The sequence below is a fragment of the Hemitrygon akajei genome, chromosome 9 (assembly GCF_048418815.1).
Source record: "Hemitrygon akajei chromosome 9, sHemAka1.3, whole genome shotgun sequence".
Lineage (NCBI taxonomy): Eukaryota > Metazoa > Chordata > Chondrichthyes > Myliobatiformes > Dasyatidae > Hemitrygon > Hemitrygon akajei.
Genome location: NC_133132.1, coordinates 167,134,395 through 167,155,544, shown reverse-complemented (window position 1 = coordinate 167,155,544; position 21,150 = coordinate 167,134,395). Strand labels below are relative to the sequence as shown.

Here is a 21,150-nt window from a genome sequence, read left to right as displayed (position 1 = left end):
CGGAATTGGAAGGATGGATGTCTGGGAGAGAAGGTGGCTCCTCGCACCCAGCTTTGGTGTTCGACAAGGACGAGGCCCGAACCCGGGCGGGCCCCCCTCCCCGACGAGGCCCGAGCGTCACTCGGCAACTCCTTGTTTTCGATATGGGTACGGGGAGAGCCGAGATAACAACGGGTAACATAGCAGGCCGGACTCGGCGCGGTGCGGCGCGACAGCGAAGTGCGGAGCTCACCTGAAGGCTGCAGCAACTCGGCCGACGCGGACTGCAGGCAGGCGGACAAAATGGCGCAGGCGTCAGCGACGGACCGGCGCTTATCCCCGCTCTCCCATCAGGCGCCTCGTCGCCCTACACTCTACGCCTGCGCGCCACCTCGCGCAAACATTTTGTCAATTTGATTAATAGTAAGAACTATAAACTCTTTTTTCTGCTACTATATGCCAGAAACAGATTGTATACAACTATCAAAAACCAACTTATCATAAGTCATGTTATCCCAGTTGTTATAATGAAATAATTCAGATCTAACAGATATCGAATATCATAGCAGTTCGGGGGATTCTTTTCGTTGACGCAACGGTGAATGAGGTCTATCACCAAACAGGACGGCGATTGTACGCATGCGCACTGGGTTAGGATGGGGACGGGGTTAAATGGAACACCGGAAGCAATGGAAGCTATGGGAAATTGAGGAGATGGCGGTTCAGGATTCGTTCTAGTAGTTCTGTTCCTAATAATTATTGATTTTGTAAGTGAATGCTGGAGTATGGCTACAGATAAAATTCTCTGAGCTCACGAAGCTTCTATTACTTAAGTAAGTATCTGAAATTTCTGTATCTGAAAATGAAAGCAAAGAACTGGGAATAGAACAAGTGTTATCAGAACTGGAAAGGAGGGAAGCAGATTGGTTTTTAGAGGGTATGGGGTGGCAAGGAAAAAGGGAGAAATTAGACAGACTAGATTTGTTTTCTCTGGAGTGAAGAAGACTGAGGGGTGACTTGATGCGGCTATAAGTAATAAGAGATATAAGCAACACATAAAATGTTGGAGGAACTCAGCAGGCCAGGCAGTATCTGTGGAGAAAATGCAGTCGATGTTTCGGTCCGACACCCTTCAGCAGGACTGGAGGAAAAAAGAAGAGGAGTCAAAGTTAGAAGGTGAGGGAGGGGAGGGAGAAACACAAAAATCGGTAAAAATCGGGACGGGGGAGGGGTGAAGTAAAGAGCTGGGAAGTTGAATGATGAAAGAGATACAGGGCTGGAGAAGGGCGAATCTGATAGGAGAGGACAGAAGGCCCTGGAAGGGGGAGGAGCACTAGAGGGAGGTGATGGATAGGCAAGGAGATAAGGTGAGGGGGGGGGGGGGGAAGAGGATGGGGAATAGAAAAGATGGGGCGGGGTGAGCATTACCAGAAGTTTGAGAAATTGCTGTTTATACCATCATCAGGTTGGAGGCTACCCAGACAGAATATAAGGTGGTGTTCTTCCAACTTGAGTGTGCCTCATTGTGACAGTATAGGAGGCCATGGATGAACATGTCATAATGCGAAATGGAATTAAAATGTGTGACCACTGGCAGACCCAGCTTTTTCTGCAGACAGAGCATAGATGCTTGGCGGAGCGGTTGCCCTATCTACGTAGGGTCTGACTGATATACAGGAGGCTACACCAGGTGCAGTATATTACCCCAACAGACTCACTGGTGAAGTGTCGCCTCACCTGGAAGGACTGTTTGGGACCCTGAATGGTAGTGAGGGAGGAGGTGTAGGGGCAGGTGTAGCACTTGTTCCACTTGCAAGGATAAGAGTCAGGAGAGATGAGTGGACAAGGGAGTCACGTATGGAGCGATCCCAGCAGAAACCTGAAAGTGGGAGGGGGGAGAGAGGAGGGGAAGATGTGCTTGGTGGTGGGATCTCATTGGAGTTATGGAGAATTATGTGCTGGACGTGTCTATGGAGGGGAATAAACAGTCAGTGTTTAGAGCCGAGGCCCTTCATCAGTCTAGGCCTTAATTATCACTTTCTCTCATACTCCCTGTACCCTTGGACTCCCTTGCAATTCAAAATCTTGTTAATCTGTGCCTTGAGTATATTGAATAACTCTGATTCCAACGAGTCATAGTCCTCTAATAGAAGCAGCTGTTCCTCATCTCAGTCTATCCTTCTCAGAATTTTATGTTTTAATAAAATTGCCTCTCATTCTTCATAGCTTCAATATTTATTGGTTCAACCGAGCTAATCTGCCATCAACCCCTTCATCAGAGAGTCATAGACCACTGCAACACAGGAAAAGGGGCCTTCAGCCCACCTTTTCCATGTTGAACTATTATTGTCTTGTCCTGTGAGCCTGCTCTTGGTCCATAGCCCTCCATTCCCCTCCCATCCATGTACTTATCCAAACTCCTGTGAAGTGTTGCAATCGAAGCTCACACCACCAGGTTTTCCCAGGCGCTTTCCCCTCCAAGCTTGCTTAGCTTCTGATCAGATATTTTCAGGCTAGTATGGCTATGGGCATCAACCAAGTGAATCATCACTGCACTGCCTTCGATAATCCTCGAGTATTGCATGCAGTTATCTCTGTATTTAAGGTGCAGGCTCAACCAACAGACTATGATGATGCACCAACACTTCTTTCTTTCATACTCCATACGCCATGCTAATAAGGCCAATATCTCATTAGTCTAAGGTCTGGGTCACCTTAGCTGTCCATGTGATACCTGGTCAACATTAAACTCAGTGTAGGACTGCCTTACGGCCTCCAGTCCAGATTTTCCTTGGGGTTTACTCCTGAAGCCTTCCCCATGAGAGCGTATAGCCACAAGGCAGCAGAGGTTGAGATCGGAGTTTTCCTTCTAGATGGGCTGACAAGCCACACTTGCCTGAAGCGACTTGATTTACGACACCCGTAACTCGCCTTTACCCCTTCTCCTGTCAGTGGAACAGGCTCTGCCAGGTTTAGTATCTAAGCCACACATGAAGGCTGGGAGCTGGACTTGGTTGTGAGAGGGTATTTGAGGTGTACGTCTTTGGGAGTATTTAACAGGTGGTAGGAGCTTGTCCAATTAGCACTCCCACCGATAACAAGGAACCAGTCTTAGCGATCATTTCTTATATTTATATACATGTCAGCTGTATGTTTGATGCATTATCATCCTAAATGCCCTTATACTGTAGCATTAGTCATCTCAGATCTCAGTAAATTTTCTCTAAAGTAATGGCTGGTCTGCTGACTGTTGTCATCATTTTATTTTGGGCAGTCCTGGATTGAGAATCAGATCATAAGATTTAGAAGCAGAATTAGGCCATTTGGCCCATTGAGTCTGCTCCACCATTTCATCATGGCTGATCCAATTTTCCTCTCAGCCCCAACCCTTTGCCTTCTCCCTGTGTCCCTTCATGCCCTGACTAAAACAGAATCTATTAACCTCTTCCTTAAATATACCCGATGACTTGGCCTCCACAGCCAGCTGTGGCGATGAATTCCCCAGATTCACCATTTTCTGGCTATAGAAATTCCTCTTCATCTCCGTTCTAAATGGATGTCCTTATATTGTGAGGCTGTGTCCTCTGGTCTTAGACTCCCCCACCATAGGAAACATCCTCTCCACAGCCACTCTTTTGAGAGCTTTCCAACATTCGATAGGTTTCAATCAGATCTCCCCACCCCCATCATTCTTCTGAATTCCGGTGAGAACAGGCCGAGACTTCGAACGCTACTCACATGGTAACCTGTTCATTCCCAGAATCACTCAGCAGGCTCCTCTGAATCCTCTCTAGTGTCTGCTCAGCCTTTCTCAGATAAAAGGACACAGCCTTATACAGCGGGCAGCGTCGTTTGCGGGCAGTGGAGTGAGCCAGGAGCAGAGTGAAGGCTTAAGGGCTTGGGCGGAAGCGGGCGAGGCAAGGTAGGTTTAGGTTTCAGTTTTTCCTGTTATTTGAGGAAAGGGGAAGTATGAGTGTGAGGGCAGTTTGTTGTTCTTGGTGTCGGATGTGGGAGGTCCTGGAGTCTCCTAGCCTCCCGGAAGTCCACATCTGCACCAGGTACGCTGAGTTGCAACTCCTAAGGGACCGTGTTAGGAAACTGGAGCTGCAGCTCGATGACCTTCGTCTGGTCAGGGAGAGTGAGGAGTTGATAGAGAGGAGTTACAGGCAGGTGGTCACACAGGGACCACAGGAGGCAGACAGGTGGGTCACGGTTAGGAGGGGGAAGGGGAAGAGTCAGGTACTAGAGAGTACTCCAGTGGCTATACCCCTTGACAATAAGTACTCCTGTTTGAGTACTGTTGGGGGGCAGGACAGCCTACCTGGGGGAAGCAACAGTGGCCGTGCCTCCGGCACAGAGTCCGGCCCTGTAGCTCAGAAGGGTAGGGAAAGGAAGAGGAAGGCAGTAGTAATAGGGGACTTGATAGTTAGGGGGTCAGATAGGCGATTCTGTGGACGCGATCAGGAGACTCGGATGGTAGTTTGCCTCCCTGGTGCCAGGGTTCGGGATGTTTCTGATCGCGTCCAAGATATCCGGAAGTGGGAGGGTGAGGAGCCAGAGGTCGTGGTACATATAGGTACCAATGACATAGGTAAGAAAAGGGAAGAGGTCCTGAAAGGAGAATATAGGGAGTTAGGAAGGCAGTTGAGAAGAAGGACCACAAAGGTAGTAATCTCGGGATTACTGCCTGTGCCACAGGACAGTGAGAGTAGGAATGGAATGAGGTGGAGGATAAATGTGTGGCTGAGGGATTGGAGCAGGGGGCAGAGATTCAAGTTTCTGGATCATTGGGACGTCCTTTTGGGCAGGTGTGACCTGTACAAAAAGGATGGGTTACACTTGAATCCAAGGGGGACCAATATCCTGGCGGGGAGATTTGCTAAGGCTACTGGGGAGACTTTAAACTAGAATGGTTGGGGGGGTGGGAATCAATTTGAAGAGACTAGGGGAGAGGAGGTTAGTTCACAAATAGAGAAAGCTAGTAGACAGTGTGTGAGGGAGGATCGGCAGGTGATAGAGAAGGGGAGCGCTCAGACCGAAGATGTAGGAGAGAAGGAAGAAAAAGATAATAAAGTTGATCGCATCGTTAGGGATAAACAGGAAGAGGTGGAAAGTTTCTTAAATGCATCTATTTTAATGCTAGGAGCATTGTAAGAAAGGTGGATGAGCTTAGAGCATGGATTGATACCTGGAAATGTGATAATGTAGCTATTAGTGAAACATGGTTGCAGGAGGGATGTGATTGGCAACTAAATATTCCTGGATTTTGTTGCTTCAGGTGTGATAGAATTGGAGGGGCAAGAGGAGGAGGTGTTGCATTGCTTGTCCGAGAAAATATTACAGCAGTGCTTTGACAGGATAGATTAGGGGGCTCATCTAGGGAGGCTATTTGGGTGGAATTGAGGAATGGGAAAGGTGTAGTAACACTTATAGGGTTGTATTATAGACCACCTAATGGGGAGCGAGAATTGGAGGAGCAAATTTGTAAGGAGATAGCAGATATTTATAGTAAGCACAAGGTTGTGATTGTGGGAGATTTTAATTTTCCACACATAGACTGGGAAGCCCATTCTGTAAAAGGGCTGGATGGTTTGGAGTTTGTAAAATGTGTGCAGGATAGTTTTTTGCAGCAATACATAGAGGTACTGACTATAGAAGGGGCAGTGTTGGATCTCCTGTTAGGGAATGAGATAGGTCAGGTGACGGACGTATGTGTTGGGGAGCACTTCGGGTCCAGTGATCACAATGCCATTAGTTTCAGTATAATTATGGAGAAGGATAGGACTGGACCCAGGGTTGAGATTTTTGATTGGAGAAAGGCTAACTTTGAGGAGATGCGAAAGGACTTAGAAGGAGTGGATTGGGACAATTTGTTTTATGGGAAGGATGTAATAGAGAAATGGCGGTCATTTAAAGGTGAAATTTTGAGGGTACAGAATCTTTATGTTCCTGTTAGGTTGAAAGGAAAGTTTAAAAGTTTGAGAGCGCCATGGTTTTCAAGGGATATTGGAAACTTGGTTCTGTAAAAGAGGGAGATCTATAATAAATATAGGCAGCATGGAGTAAATGAGGTGCTCGAGGAATATAAAGAATGTAAAAAGAAAAGAAAGAAATTTGAAAAGCTAAAAGAAGTTACGAGGTTGCTTTGGCAAGTAAGGTGAAAATAAATCCGAAGGGTTTCTACAGTTATATTAATAGCAAAAGGATAGTGAGGGATAAAATTTGTCCCTTACAGGAACAGAGTGGACAGCTATGTGTGGAGCCGAAAGAGATGGGGGAGATTTTGAACAATTTCTTCGGTATTCACTAAGGAGAAGGGTATTGAATTGTGTAAGGTAAGGGAAACAAGTAGGGAAGTTATGGAAACTATGACGATTAAAGAGGAGGAAGTACTGGCGCTTTTAAGGAATATAAAAGTAGATAAATCTCCAAGTCCTGACAGGATATTCCCTAGGACCTTGAGGGAAGTTGGTGTAGAAATAACAAGGCCTCTGACAGAAATATTTCAAATGTCATTAGAAATGGGGATGGGTGGTTTGGTCTGAGTGCGGGTCAGTGGGACTAGGTGAGTGTAAGCGTCGGCACGGACTAGAAGGGCTGAGATGGCCTGTTTCCGTGCTGTAATTGTTATATAGTTATATAAAAGGCCCAAAACTGCTCACCATATTTCAAGTGAGGCCTCATCAGTGCTCTATAAAGACTCACATCCTGGCTTGTATATTCCAGTGCTCTCAAATTGAATGCTAACATTGCATTTGGCTTCCTCACCACTGACTCAACCTGCAAATTAACCTTCAGGGAATCCTGCACAAGGACTCCCATGTCCCTTTTGCACCTCAGATTTATTTTGGACCTGAGGAGGGCTAAGGTACTGGTGACCCCTGTTTCCATCCAAGGGGTCAGTGTGGACATGGTGGAGGATTACAAACACCTGGGGAACGAATTGACAATAAACTGGACTGGTCAAAGAACACTGAGGCTGTCTACAAGAAGGGTCAGAGCCATCTCTATTTCCTGAGGAGACTGAGGTCCTTTAACATCTGCCGGACGATGCTGAGGATGTTCTATGAGTCTGTGGTGGCCAGTGCTATCATGTTTGCTGTTGTGTGCTGGGGCAGCAGGCTGAGGGTAGCAGTCACCAACAGAATCAACAAACTCATTCGTAAGGCCAGTGATGTTATGGGGGTGGAACTGGACTCTCTGACGGTGGTGTCTGAAAAGACGATGCTGTCCAAGTTGCATGCCATCTTGGACAATGATTCCCATCCACTCCATAATATACTGGTTAGGCACAGGAGTACATTCAGCCAGAGACTCATTCCACCGAAATGTAACACTGAGCGTCATAGGAAATCATTCCTACCTGCGGCCATCAAACTTTACAACTCCTCCCTCGGAGTGTCAGACACCCTGAGCCAATAGGCTGGTCCTGGACTTATTTCCACTTGGCATGATTAACTTATTATTATTGAATTATTTATGGTTTTATATTGCTATATTTCTACACTATTCTTGGTTGGTGAGGCTGTAACGAAACCCAATGTCCCTTGGGATCAATAAAGTATGTCCGTTTGTCTGTAAGTTTTTTCTCCATTTAGAATATTTGCTTTTATTTCTTCAACCAAACTCCATGACCATACACTTTACATTACTGAGTTCCACCTGCCGCTTCTTTACCTATTCTTCTAATCTGTCGAAGCCCTCCTGCAGCCTCTCTGCTTCCTGAACACTATCTGCCCCTCCATCTAACTTCATATCATCCACAAACATGGCCAAAGAGCCATCAATTCTGTCATCCAAGTCATTGACATATAATGTAAAAAGAATTGGTCACAACACAGACCCCCATGGAACACCACTAGCCACCAGCTGCCCACCAGAAAAGAGTCCCTTTATTCCCACTCGTTGCCTCCTGCCAATTAGTCACAGCTTTATTTATGCTAGAATCTTTTCTGTAATACCATGGGCTCACAGCAGCCTCGTGTGGCATCTTGGCAAAGGCCTTCTGAAAATCTAAGTAACCAATTCACATACAAGCAGAGCCAACGCTTGTGGCTAATTTGTTATCACCTGCCTTCACCCCATAACCTTTGACACCCTTATTGATCAAGAACCCAGCAGGTTCTACTTTAAATATACACAATGACTTGACCTCCACAGTTGTCATTGGCAATGCATTCCACAGAGGACGTTCTTCCACTCTGGTTTGTGGGCTTATGTGGCTATTATGACTCTCAATATAGAGCAGTTGTCAGCTGGAGGGTGGGTAGTTTCCAAAGTGTTCCATTCTTTCTGCTGCTTGTGCAGGTTGATGGAATTATGCAGTTCAATAGTTTGGCACAGATTAGATGAAAGGCCTGTTTCTGTGCTATGCTGTTCTAAGACTCTATGCACATTTAAAGGGCTATAATTATTGCCATGTATATTCATATTGACAAGCAGTTTTTACAATTTACAGATTTGTCTTTTTTTTTTCTCCCTCATTTAGTTGTGAAAGAGATAGATCAAAACGACAAGATGTTCACTTGCGATATTTGTGGGCAAAGTGGCCTATCAGAACCAGACATGAGGATGCACATGTTCTTTGCCCACGAAGAGAATGAGAATAGTTGTCCAATCTGCGATTTATCTGGAATCAGTTATGACGAACTAACGTTCCACATGGAGACCTCTCATGGTGAGGTGAAACCTGATGATGGAATGACAACCTCTTCCATTGATCACGGAAAGGATCCTGATTTTTCACTTCGAGCCACTGGATGTAGTGAATCTCCAGAACAAGAAGTGTTTGAAGTGAAAGGGAAGGCAGGGCCAGAACCAGAAGCACTTCATGTGGCTTGTTCTGCATCCGTTTCTAACAGTGAGAGACTATTTAAACAGAGCAATAGGAAGAGAGAATCTAGAAGGTTAACACCATCAGAAAATATCAACGGGGCATTTGCAGGAACAATTTGGATTCAGCCTGAACAAAAGCTGCCTGATAAGAAATATGAAGAATCGAAAGGCTATGAACTTTGTGGCAAATCTGATGACTCTGTAACCTTTGGTTCCCCTGAATGTCCTTTCTGTGGCCTAGCAGGAAGCTCGGGAGGAGACCTAAATGACCATGTTAAGATCAAACATGCAGCCATGTTGGAAACACCTCAGAAAGGTACTGATTGAGTATGTGGTAAAATTATTTATAAAATAATTGTTTACTTGCCCATGCAACACCCACAAAATGCTGGAGGAACTCAACAGGCCAGGCAGCATCTATGGAAAAGAGTAAACAGTTGACGCTTCAGGCCGAGACCCTTCATCACGACCTGATGAAGCGTCTTGGCCTAAAATGTCGACTGTAAATGCCTGACCTGCTCAGTTCCTCCAGCATTTAGTGTGTTGCTTTAGATTTCCCAGCATTTGCAGGCTTTATCATGTTGACAAAGTAGCTTGTTTGTTGAAATGCAAAATACCCTGCAGATGCTGGGAATCTGAAATAAAAAAACTCAAAATGCAGAGGTACCAGGCAAGTCAGCCGGTGTCTGAGGAGCAAACAGAATTGTTGTTTCATCTCAATGTGTGTTCATTGGGGCGGCAATAAAGGGCCAGTGACCTGGGTTTCATTCCTGCCTCGGTCTATAAGACATTTGTACATTCTCCCCATGACTACATGGGTTTCTTCCAGATGCCCTGGTTTCCTCCCACCTTCCAAAGATGTATTGGTTAGTAGGTTAATTGGTGACTAAATTGTGTCGTGATTAGTCTGGGCTTAAATGGGTGGGTTGCTGGGCATTGGGGTGAGAGGGCCTGTTCCACACTATATATCTTTAAAAACTCTTGTCTTTCACAAATGTTAAGATTCCGTGCATTTCTGTCATTTTCCATTCACTGAACTGGAGTTTCATTTTGTATTTGTTAGGTTCTGCAAAGCAGAGGCTATTTTCGTGTCCCATGTGCAAACTGGTATTTGAAAATTGGCAGATACTGCAGGAACATGTGGAGTTACACTTAAGCGAGAGCAGAGCTGAAGGTAATACATTGTGAGAAACTGTTTACTCCAGCAAACTCATTTTATTGTGCACAAGGCCTGCTCATGACCCTGTTAGCACTCTTGGCAAATCTGTAAAGCTTTGGTAAAAATTATCTCTAAACACAAACATTGTAGATGCTGGAAATCCAAAGCAACACACACAAAATGCTGGAGGAACTTAGCAGGTCAATCTATGGAAATGAATAAATAGTTGACGTTTTGGGCCGAGACCTTCTACAGGTCTGGAAAGGAAGGGGGAAGGGGCCAGAATAAAAAGGTAGGGACAGGGGAAGGAGGATAGCTAGAAGGTGATGGGTGAAGCCAGATGGGTAGGAATGGTAAAGGGCTGTAGAGGAAGGAATATGATGGGAGAGGAGAGTGGACCATACGAGAAAGGGAAGGTAGGGGGGGACACAGGGGAGGTGAGAAGAGGTAAGAGGTCAGAGTGGGCAATGGAAGAATGAGGGATGGGGAGGGAATATATTTTACTGGAAGGAGAAATTGATATTCATTGGATACTACCCAAACAGAAAAATAATTTCTGAATGTTCTCTTTTAGTGACTTGCTCCAGAGTTTATCCTGTTTCCTTTAGCTTGTAAATTGATCTCCTACAAAACTTCCTTGGTGTGTTTGTTGCCATTAGTGAAAATGATTTTCACCTTATTTCAAGTTTTATGCCATATACTGTTATTTGTTTCTCATAGGCTCTTGTGTGATTGATATTTAAAGTATTTCTTCAAGCAGAGAAAAGTAAATTTTACTGTACACTTATCTTCTTGGCATACACATGTAATGGGCTGGCTTGATCAGACCCAAACTATCTGAGTGTGCAGGAGATGTAGTAATCAGCATACATGCACAACAAAGTGCCGAATTTATTATCACAAAACACTAATAAACTGCACTAAATACTATGTAGTAAGTTACAAAGATTTCAAGGCTCATGATTCTTAGTCACTGCACGCATGAAGTATAGTATAGTTAGATGGTTAATGTTGGCGGGGAAACCAATTCTGACTGACTCGTGAAACCGGTCCCGTGTCTGAGGCACCAGTTGTGATTCTTGGTCTAGGGGAAGTCCAAAGAACCCAGGTAAAGATACCCCAATAATATGAATTCCACAAGTGTAGTGAGACGCATAGAGACAGACGAACTCTTTGACCTTTTGTTCTCGTACCATTAAGTCAGCCTGGTTTATTTCATTCCAACAATACTTGTGTTCATTAACATAGTGTTCAGCATACACTCATAAATCAATTAGATCAGGGGCTCCCATCCTTTTTTTATGCCCTGGAACCCAGGTTGGGGACGCCTGAATTAAATACTTTAATAGTCACTCCTTATCCGTCAGTCCACAACTGTTTTGGACTTAACATTCCTTTAGTTACAAAAGAACATCAATATTACATAAAAATGATAAGCCCTGAATTCAAAAAATAATTCATCAAGCCAATATGACAGACACTGAGAAAGAACCTATCAACCTAGCTCTCAAAGTGACCAACAGATATTTAGTCATTTATAAATGTTCTCATGTTAATAGTACCTGGGACTAACAAGCATTCAGCTTCTATCAATACGTTAGACATGAATAAACCTACAGTGTTTACCTTGTGCAGACATGTCATTTTGAACCGTTCAGACATTCATTCAATGTTTTACAGAATTTAATACAACACAACACAGTATGAACATCCAACATCTACAGTGCCTTGTAAAGGTATTCAGCCCCCACAATTATTTTCACATTTTACAATCTCATTTTCTAAATTTAAAATATTTTGAAGTAGGATTTTTGTGCTAATCTACAAAACATTGTGCATCCTGCAAATCAAAAGAAAAATTCCAAAGCCTGTCAATAATTTACTAAAAATTAAAAACCAAAATTGTGATGCTTTAAAAGTATTCATCCCCTTTATAATCACTACTCTAACTTCCTTCAAGAGTAATATATTACCTTACTAACTCGCCCTATTTCCTGATGTAGAAAATTGGAGAATCACTTGTGTTCAATGAAATCACAAGATTAAGTATAGTATATTTTCAACAGATTGAAGACAAAGGAGCAACAGGGGAAGTCAGCGAAATGATAATATAGAAGCACAACTCTGGGGCAGGGTACAAGACCATCTTAAAGGCACTGAACATGCTCTAGAGCTCAGTCCATTCCATCATGAAAAAGTGGAAAAAATATGAAACCACAGTCACAATGCCAAGGTCAGTCTGCCCTCTAAACCCAGCCATCGGAGAAGAATGGCACGTAGGTGGTGGTGGAAGGGGATGCAATTGACTCTTTTAAGAGCCTCTTAAATAGGTACATGAAGTTTAGAAAAATCGAGGGCTATGCGCTAGGGAAATTCTAAGCAGTCTCTGGGTTACGTGGTTGGCACAACGTTAAGGGCCAAAGGGCCTGTAATGTGCTGTAAATTTTATGTTCTATGTTCATACCCGCCACGCTGCAAAGCATTTACCATTCACGGAACTTGGCAGATAGATAGATAGATAGATAGATGGATACTTTATTCATCCCCATGGGGAAATTCAACTTTTTTTCCAATGTCCCATACACTTGTTGTAGCAAAACTAATTACATACAATACTTAACTCAGTAAAAAAATATGATATGCATCTAAATCACTATCTCAAAAAGCATTAATAATAGCTTTTAAAAAGTTCTTAAGTCCTGGCGGTAGAATTGTAAAGCTTAATGGCATTGGGGAGTATTGACCTCTTCATCCTGTCTGAGGAGCATTGCATCGATAGTAACCTGTCACTGAAACTGCTTCTCTGTCTCTGGATGGTGCTATGTAGAGGATGTTCAGAGTTATCCATAATTGACCGTAGCCTACTCAGGGCCCTTCGCTCAGCTACCGATGTTAAACTCTCCAGTACTTTGCCCACGACAGAGCCCGCCTTCCTTACCAGCTTATTAAGACGTGAGGCGTCCCTCTTCTTAATGCTTCCTCCCCAACACGCCACCACAAAGAAGAGGGCGCTCTCCACAACTGACCTATAGAACATCTTCAGCATCTCACTACAGACATTGAATGACGCCAACCTTCTTAGGAAGTACATTCGACTCTGTGCCTTCCTGCACAAGGCATCTGTGTTGGCAGTCCAGTCAAGCTTCTCGTCTAACTGTACTCCCAGATACTTGTAGGTCTTAACCTGCTCCACACATACTCCATTAATGATCACTGACTCCATATGAGGCCTAGATCTCCTAAAGTCCACCACCATCTCCTTGGTCTTGGTGATATTGAGACGCAGGTAGTTTGAGTTGCACCATATCACAAAGTCCTGTATCAGTTTCCTATACTCCTCCTCCTGTCCATTCCTGACACACCCCACTATGGCTGTGTCATCAGCGAATTTCTGCACATGGCAGGACTCTGAGTTATATTGGAAGTCTGATGTGTACAGGGTGAACAGGACTGGAGAGAGTACGGTTCCCTGCGGCGCCCCTGTGCTGCTGACCACCGTGTCAGACCTACAGTCTCCCAACCGCACATACTGAGGTCTATCTGTCAAGTAGTCCACTATCCAATCCACCATGTGAGAGTCTACTCCCATCTCCGTTAGTTTGTGCCTTAAGATCTTGGGCTGGATGGTGTTAAAGGCACTAGAGAAGTCAAGGAATGTAATCCTCACAGCACAACTGACCCCCTCTAGGTGAGAGAGTGATTTGTGCAGCAAATACGTGATAGCATCCTCCACTCCCACCTTCTCCTTATATGCAAACTGAAGAGGATCCTGGGCGTGCCTGGTTTGTGGCCTCAGATTCTGTATTATCAGCCGCTCCATGGTCTTCATCACGTGCGACGTCAAGGCAACAGGTCTGAAGTCATTCAACTCCTTTGGTTGTGGTTTCTTCGGTACCGGGACAATACAGGATGTCTTCCACTGTCTGGGTACTCTTCTCTGCTCCAGGCTCATGTTGAAGATGCGCTGTAGATAGCAGTCTAGGCTCTAGGCTCTCTCTCTTTCCATAGTGGAGCGATCACTCAAGGTTTGACGTGTTGTGCATTCAGAGATGCTCTTCTGCACACCACTGTTGTAATGCGGTGGTTATTTGAGTTACTGACACCTTCCTGTCAGCTTGAACCAGTCTGGCCATTCTCCTCTGACCTCATCATTAACAAGGCTTTTTTTTCTGCCCACAGAACTGCTGCTTGCTGGATGTTTCTTTTTGTTTTTCACACCATTCCCTGTTATGTCTAAAATATAGAAACATAGAAAATAGGTGCAGGAGTAGGCCATTCGGCCCTTCGAGCCTGCACCGCCATTCAGTATGATCATGGCTGATCATCCAACTCAGAACCCTGTACCTGCTTTCTCTCCATACCCCCTGATCCCTTTAGCCACAAGGGCCATATCTAACTTCCTCTTAAATATAGCCAATGAACCAGCCTCAACTGTTTCCTGTGGCAGAGAATTCCACAGATTCACCACTCTCTGTGTGAAGAAATTTTTCCTCATCTCGGTCCTAAAAGGCTTCCCCTTTATCCTTAAACTGTGACCCCTCATTCTGGACTTCCCCAACATCAGAAACAATCTTCCTGCATCTAGCCTGTCCAATCCCTTTAGAATTTTATGCGTTTCAATAAGATCCCCCCTCAATCTTCTAAATTCCAGTGAGTATAAGCCTAGTCGATCCAGTCTTTCTTCATATGAAAGTCCCAGGAATCAATCTGGTGAACCTTCTCTGTACTCCCTCTATGGCAAGAATGTCTCTCAGATTAGGGGACCAAAACTGCACACAATACTCTAGGTGCGGTCTCACCAAGACCTTGTACAACTGTAGTAGAACCTCCCTGTCCTGTACTCAAATCCTCTTGCTATGAATGCCAACATACCATTTGCCTTTTTCACTGCCTGCTGTACCTGCATGCCTACCTTCAATGACTGGTGTACAATGATACCCAGGTCTCGTTGCACCTCCCCTTTTCCTAATCGGCCACCATTCAGATAATAATCTATTTTCCTGTTCTTGCAACCAAAGTGGATAACCTCACATTTATCCACATTAAATTGCATCTGCCATGAATTTGCCCATTCACCTAACCTATCCAAGTCACCCTGCATCCTCTTAGCATCCTCCTCACAGCTAACACCGCCGCCCAGCTTCGTGTCATCCGCAAACTTGGAGATCAAAACAGATCAGCAGTTTCTAAAATACTCAAACCACTCTACCTATCACCAACAATAATTCCCCATTCAAAGTAACTTGGATCACACTTCTCCCCCATTCTGACGTTTAGTCTGAGCAACAGCTGAACCTCTTGACTATGACTGAATGCTTTTAAGCATGGAGTTGCTGCTACATTATTGGCTGATTAGATATTTGTTAATGAGTAGCTGAACACCTTTTTATTCTGGCATCTTCTCCCTTCGTCTCCAACCCTGATGAAGGGTTTCAGCCTGAAACGTGGACTGTTTATTCATTTCCATGGATGCTGCCTGACCTGCTGATTTCCTCCAGCATTTTGTGCATCCGTAAAGTCTTAAACACATATGTATAGCTAGAGTCCCTAAGACTTTTGCACAGTATTGTAGTAATTGCATATAGCACTGTACTGCTGCTCCAAAATAAATTTCATGACATATGTGAGTGATGATAATCCTGATTCTGATATGGGTCTCTATTGTGGATTGAGAGTGGGAAGGAGTCAGGGAGAGGGGAATCATTGTTGGGGGAAAAAGGTGAAGGGAGTGGGGAGGGAGCGGGAAGCACCACAGAGACATTCTGTAATGATCAATAAACCAATTGTTTCAGATCAAATGAATGATCTTGCCTGGTACCTAAGGGCTGGGTGTGTCTGCACCTGTGCCACCCACCATCTTGGCAGTCCTCTACCACCTGCCCCATACCCGTCCCACGATGCCCCATCCTTGCCATCCCTAACATCCATTGCTCCCGCCAGATTTACAAACTTGCTCTCCGCTCCACATTGACACATACAGTACTGTGCAAAAGTTTTAGCCACTCTAGCTATATGTACTGGACTAAGACTATTGCATAGTACTGTATATGTTATAAAACACCATAAGACATGAGAAATGCCTCTTCATCTCTGTTCTGAAGGTGTGTCTTCTAGTCCTAGGCTCCCTCAATATAGGAAACATCCTCTCTCTCAGCCTTTCAATATCTGATAGATTTCAATGAGATCCCCCTCCCCACTGCCCCATTCTGATAAATTTGAGTATAGGCCATGAAATGCTCCTCATACGTAACTCCTTTCATTACTAGGATAATTCTCATGAAATTAATTCAATGAATGATTATCAACCAGAATAGATGTAAAACGATGTTGTTTTATTCCAGCATGTGAAAGTACACAGCAAGGGAAGTTTGTGCGATACGCATGTATTTTGTGTGCAGATGCTTGTCTTCATTCAGTGATTTATCTCTAGAATGTGCATTGGCCGATCGTCAGTTTGCTCAGCGACTACAGGAAGAGGAGAATCAGCGAAGCAGGTTATTTGAAACAAAAAGAGAGCAAGAGGAATTTCAAAAGCTTCAGGTATTTGTGGAAAACGTGTATCAATATTTAATTTGTTGACAGCATCTAAGCATTTTTCAGCTACAGTACTGTGTGTAGGTGTTAGGCACGCTGCATCTTTTACATGGTGTCCGAGGCCTGATCTCAACATCATCAAGTCTGTCTGGGATTCCCTGAAGAGACGGAAGCAAGCAGAACTGTGGCAAGTTCTCCAAGATGCTTGGAACCATCGACCAGTCGATTTTCTTATAAAGCTGCGTAACAGTATTCCTTAGAGAATTGATGCAGCCTTAAAGGAAAAAGGTGGTTGCACCAAGTATTGATTTGATTTACGGTAGTTTTTGTACTGTCTACTGCTCTTTATTGGTTTTTTTGATATTTACAAACTTTTTATTTCATTATTTTTGGAAGTATCTATTGCAATTTTTTTACCTGTGTCTAAAACTTCTGCGCAGTACTGTATATGTGATGAAACTGTATCCAGCTATGATTATTTTAAAGTGTTCTCCCATACAGCTTTTTGGAAAGCTTTCCAGCATTTTGTGTGTGTTGCTTGGATTTCCAGCACCTGCAGATTTTTCCCTTGTTTGTCAAATAATAATACAGAACATGAACCACAGAGCCTCCGAAAGGGAGGAGCCTGCAGCCATGGAGCCAGTTCAGTGCTGAGGTGAGTGAAGCCGGACCAGGAGCCCGATGGCTTCTCCCGGGCCTGGCAGCATGGACCCAAGACTCTCGGACCACTTGCCTGATGGTACCGGCTATCTGTTCAACCCTATTTTCAAAGTTCCAGATTTACTTTCGAAGTATGTATGTATCACCAGATACAACCCTGAGATTTGTTTCTCCTGTGAGTAAATCCAAGAACCACAATAGAATCAGTGAAAGACCACAGCCAACAAACAAACAACCCATGTGCAAAAGACAACCAACTGTTCAAATACAAAAGAGGAAAATAATAATAAATAAATAAACATTAAATATCAAGAGTATGAGATGAAGAGTCCTTGAGGGTGAGTCAATGAAGGGATTAAAAGTAACATTAGCAAATTTGCTGATGACACAAAGCTGGGTGGCAGTGTGAAATGTCAGGAGGATGTTATGAGAATGCAGGGTGACTTGGACAGGTTGGGTGAGTGGGCAAATGTATGGCAGATGCAGTTTAATGTGGATAAATGTGAGGTTATCCACTTTGGTGGCAAGAACAGGAAGGCAGATTACTATCTAAATGGAGTCAAGTTAGGAAAAGGGGAAGTACAACGAGATCTAGGTGTTCTTGTACATCAGTCAATGAAAGCAAGCATGCAGGTACAGCAGGCAGTGAAGAAAGCTAATGGCATGCTGGCTTTTATAACAAGAGGAATTGAGTATAGGAGTAAAGAGGTCCTTCTGCAGCTGTACAGGGCCTTGGTGAGACCCCACCTGGAGTATTTTGTGCAGTTTTGGTCTCCAAATTTGAGGAAGGACACTCTTGCTATTGAAGGAGTGCAGCGTAGGTTCATAAGGTTAATTTCTGGAATGGTGGGACTGTCATATGTTGAAAGATTGGAGCGACTGGGCTTGTATACACTGGAATTTAGAAGGATGAGAGGGGATCTGATTGAAATATATAAGATTACTAAGGGATTGGACACGCTGGAGGCAGGAAGCATGTTCCCGCTGATGGGTGAATCCAGAACTAGAGGCCACAGTTTAAGAATAAGGGGTAGGCCATTTTGAACAGAGATGCAGAAAAACTTTTTCACCCAGAGAGTGGTGGATATGTGGAATGCTCTGCCCCAGAAGGCAGTGGAGGCCAAGTCTCTGGATGCATTCAAGAAAGAGTTAGATAGAGCTCTTATAGATAGCGGGGTCAAGGGATATGGGGAGAGGGCAGGAACGGGGTACTGATTGTGTATGATCAGCCATGATCACAGTGAATGGCAGTGCTGGCTAGAAGGGCCGAATGGCCTACTCCTGCACCTACTGTCTATTGTCTATTATTGAGTCCATAGGTTGTGGGAACAGTTCAATGAAGGGGCGAGGGGAGTTGAATGAAGTTATCGGCATGTCTCATCAATAGGTAACTATAGGCCAGTTAGTTTAACTTCTGTAGTTGGGAAAATGCTTGAAGCTATTATTAAATAGCGAGGCATCTGAAAAGAAATGGATCCGTCAGGCAGACACAGGTGGCTCCTGTTTGACAAACTTACTGGAGTTCTTTGAGGATATAAGAAGCGCAGTGGATAGAGAGGAAGAGACAGATGTTATTTACTTGGATTTCCAGAAGGCGTTCAATAAGGTGCCACATAAAAGACTTGTCCATAAGATAAGGATGCATAGAGTTGGGGGTGATGTATTAGCATGGATAGAGGATTGGTTAACTAATAGAAAGCAGAGAGTTCGGATACACAGGTGTTTCTCTGGTTCGCAATCAGGGTGAGTGGTGAAGCAAATTGTCCAGAGGATATGGCGAGTCTGCAGAGAGATGTAGTTAGGTTATGTGAGTGGGCAAGGGTCTGGCAGATAGAGTACAATGTTGGTAATTGTGAGGTCAGCCACTACATAAGGAAATGAAGATCAGATTATTATTTAAATGGTAAAAGATTACAGCATGCTGCTGTGCAGAAGGAATTAGGAGTGTGTCTGCAGGAATTGCAAAAGGTTGGTTTACAGGCGCAGCAGGCTATCAAGAAGGTAAATTGAAAGTTGGCCTTCATTAGTAAAGGGATTGCATTTAAGAGCAGGGAGGTTATGCTGCAACTATACAGGGTACTGGTGAGGCCGCACCTGGAGTACTGTGTGCAGTTCTGATCTCCTTACCTGAGGAAGGATCTACTGGCTTTGGAGGCAGTGCAGAGGAGGTTCACCATGTAGATTCCAGAGATGGGGGAGGGTTAGACTATGAGAAGAGATCAGGACTATACTCGCTGGAATTCAAAAGAATGAGAGGAGATCTTATAGAAACATATAAAATTATGAAAGGGATTGATAGAGGTAGGAATGTTGTTTGCACTGGTGGGTGAGACTAGAACTAGGGGACATAGCCTCAAGATCCGGGGAAGTAAATTTAGGACAGAGATGAGGAGGAACTGCTTTTCCCAAAGAGTAGTGAATCTGTGGAATTCTCTGCCCAATGAAGTAGTGGAGGCTACCTCAGTAAATATATTTAAGACAAGGTTGGATAGATTTTTGCATATTAGGGGAATTAAGGATTATGGGGAAAGGCAGGTAGGTGGAGATGAGTCCACGACCAGATCAGCCATGCTCTTATTGAATGGCAGAGCAGGCTCGATGGGCCAGGTGGCCGACTCCTGCTCCTATTTCATATGTTCTTATACAGAAGGCCACACTGGGAGCACCAGATACAGTAGATGACCCAAACAGACTTGTAGGTGAAGTGTTGTCTCACCTGCAAGCACTATTGAGGCCCAGAATGGTAGTGAGGGAGGAGGGAAGAAAGATGCACTTGGCGGTGGGATCCTGCTGGAGGTGGTGGAAATTCTGGAGAGTTATGTGCTGAAGGCTAGTGAGGTGGTAGGTGAGGACAAGAGGAACCCTATCCCTAGTGTAGCTGTGGGAGGATGAGGTCAGGGTAGATGTCCGCAAAATGGAAAAGATGCGGGTGAGGGCAGAGTTGATGGTGGAGGAAGGAAGCCCCTTTTTGTGAAGGAGGAGGACATATCATTATTTCTGGAATGAAAAACCTCATCATCCTGAGAGCAGATATGGTGGAGTTAAGGAACTGAGAAAAGGGAAAGTGACAGTGTGGGTAGAGGTATAGTCCAGGTAACTATGAGAGTCAGTGGGTTTATAAAGGATATCGGTAGATAGACTGTCCCCAGAGATGGAGATAGAGAGATCAAGAAAGGGGAAGGAGGTGTCACAAGTAGACCAAGTAAGTTTGAGGACAGGGTGGAAGTTGGAGACAAAGTTGATGGAATTGATGAGCTCAGCATGGGTGCAGGAAGCAGCACCAAAGCAGTCATCGATGTAGTGTAGGAAGAGTTGGGGAGCAATACCAGTCTAGGCTTGGAACATGGACTGTTCTATGTAGCTAAAAAAATGGCAGGCATAGCTGGGACCCATGCAAGTGACAATGGCTACAGCTTTGGTTTGGAGGAAGTATGCTTTTGTGCGATTTTTCCATTCAAGGGCATTGGTCTTTCCATATCAGGCTGTGATGCAGCCAGTCAATATGCCAAGGGGGCAGAAGTGCTGCCGTGCTTTCTTCATAATTGCGCTTGTGTGCTGGTGTCTCCTTTAAACACCAAGGGATTTGAAGTTTCTCTCCCTCTCCATCTTCCCCTTTCAATATTCGATAGGTTTCAATGTGATTCAGCCCCTCATTCGTCTAAACTTCAGCGAGTACAGACCCAGAGCCATCAAATGCTCCTCATACATCAACCCTTTCATTCTCTGGATCATTCTTGTGAATCTCCTCTGGACCTTCTCCAATGCCAGCTCACCTTTTCCTGCTGCACTGTTTCCATATTTGACATCTGAGAAGCCCATTCACCCTACACTCCATTGCCACTTTATTCAGTACCTCCTGCAATCTCAGGGTTGTATATGGTGACGTATATATACTTTAATAAAATTTACTTTGAAATTTGATTTGATTAGCAGCATTTCTTTTTGTCTATGTCTATGTTTTAGACTGGTATCACTTCAGTTAC

General features: G+C 44.3%; 2 protein-coding genes across 7 annotated transcripts in view; one reads left to right on the top strand and one right to left on the bottom strand.

Moving 5' to 3' along the window:
• kpna5 (karyopherin alpha 5 (importin alpha 6)) overlaps positions 1-344 on the bottom strand; it is a 54,463-nt gene extending 54,119 nt beyond the window's left edge. The window contains exon 1 of the mRNA XM_073057448.1: positions 233-344. The gene's annotated coding sequence lies outside the window, so the exon portion shown is untranslated. The remainder of the gene's footprint in view (positions 1-232) is intronic.
• Positions 345-652: 308 nt separating this feature from the next.
• zufsp (zinc finger containing ubiquitin peptidase 1) overlaps positions 653-21,150 on the top strand; it is a 75,686-nt gene continuing 55,188 nt past the window's right edge. For 4 of the 6 annotated variants that reach the window (XM_073057444.1, XM_073057443.1, XM_073057442.1 and 1 more), the window contains exons 1-4: positions 1,015-1,155; positions 8,468-9,130; positions 9,878-9,988; positions 16,404-16,513. In XM_073057444.1, the coding sequence (XP_072913545.1) occupies positions 1,083-1,155; positions 8,468-9,130; positions 9,878-9,988; positions 16,404-16,513 (957 nt within the window). In that variant the 5' untranslated portion in view covers positions 1,015-1,082. Of the gene's footprint in view, positions 813-1,014; positions 1,156-3,739; positions 3,902-8,467; positions 9,131-9,877; positions 9,989-16,403; positions 16,514-21,150 lie in introns of those variants that run through there. The other 2 variants (XM_073057447.1, XM_073057446.1) reach the window with 2 other exon arrangements.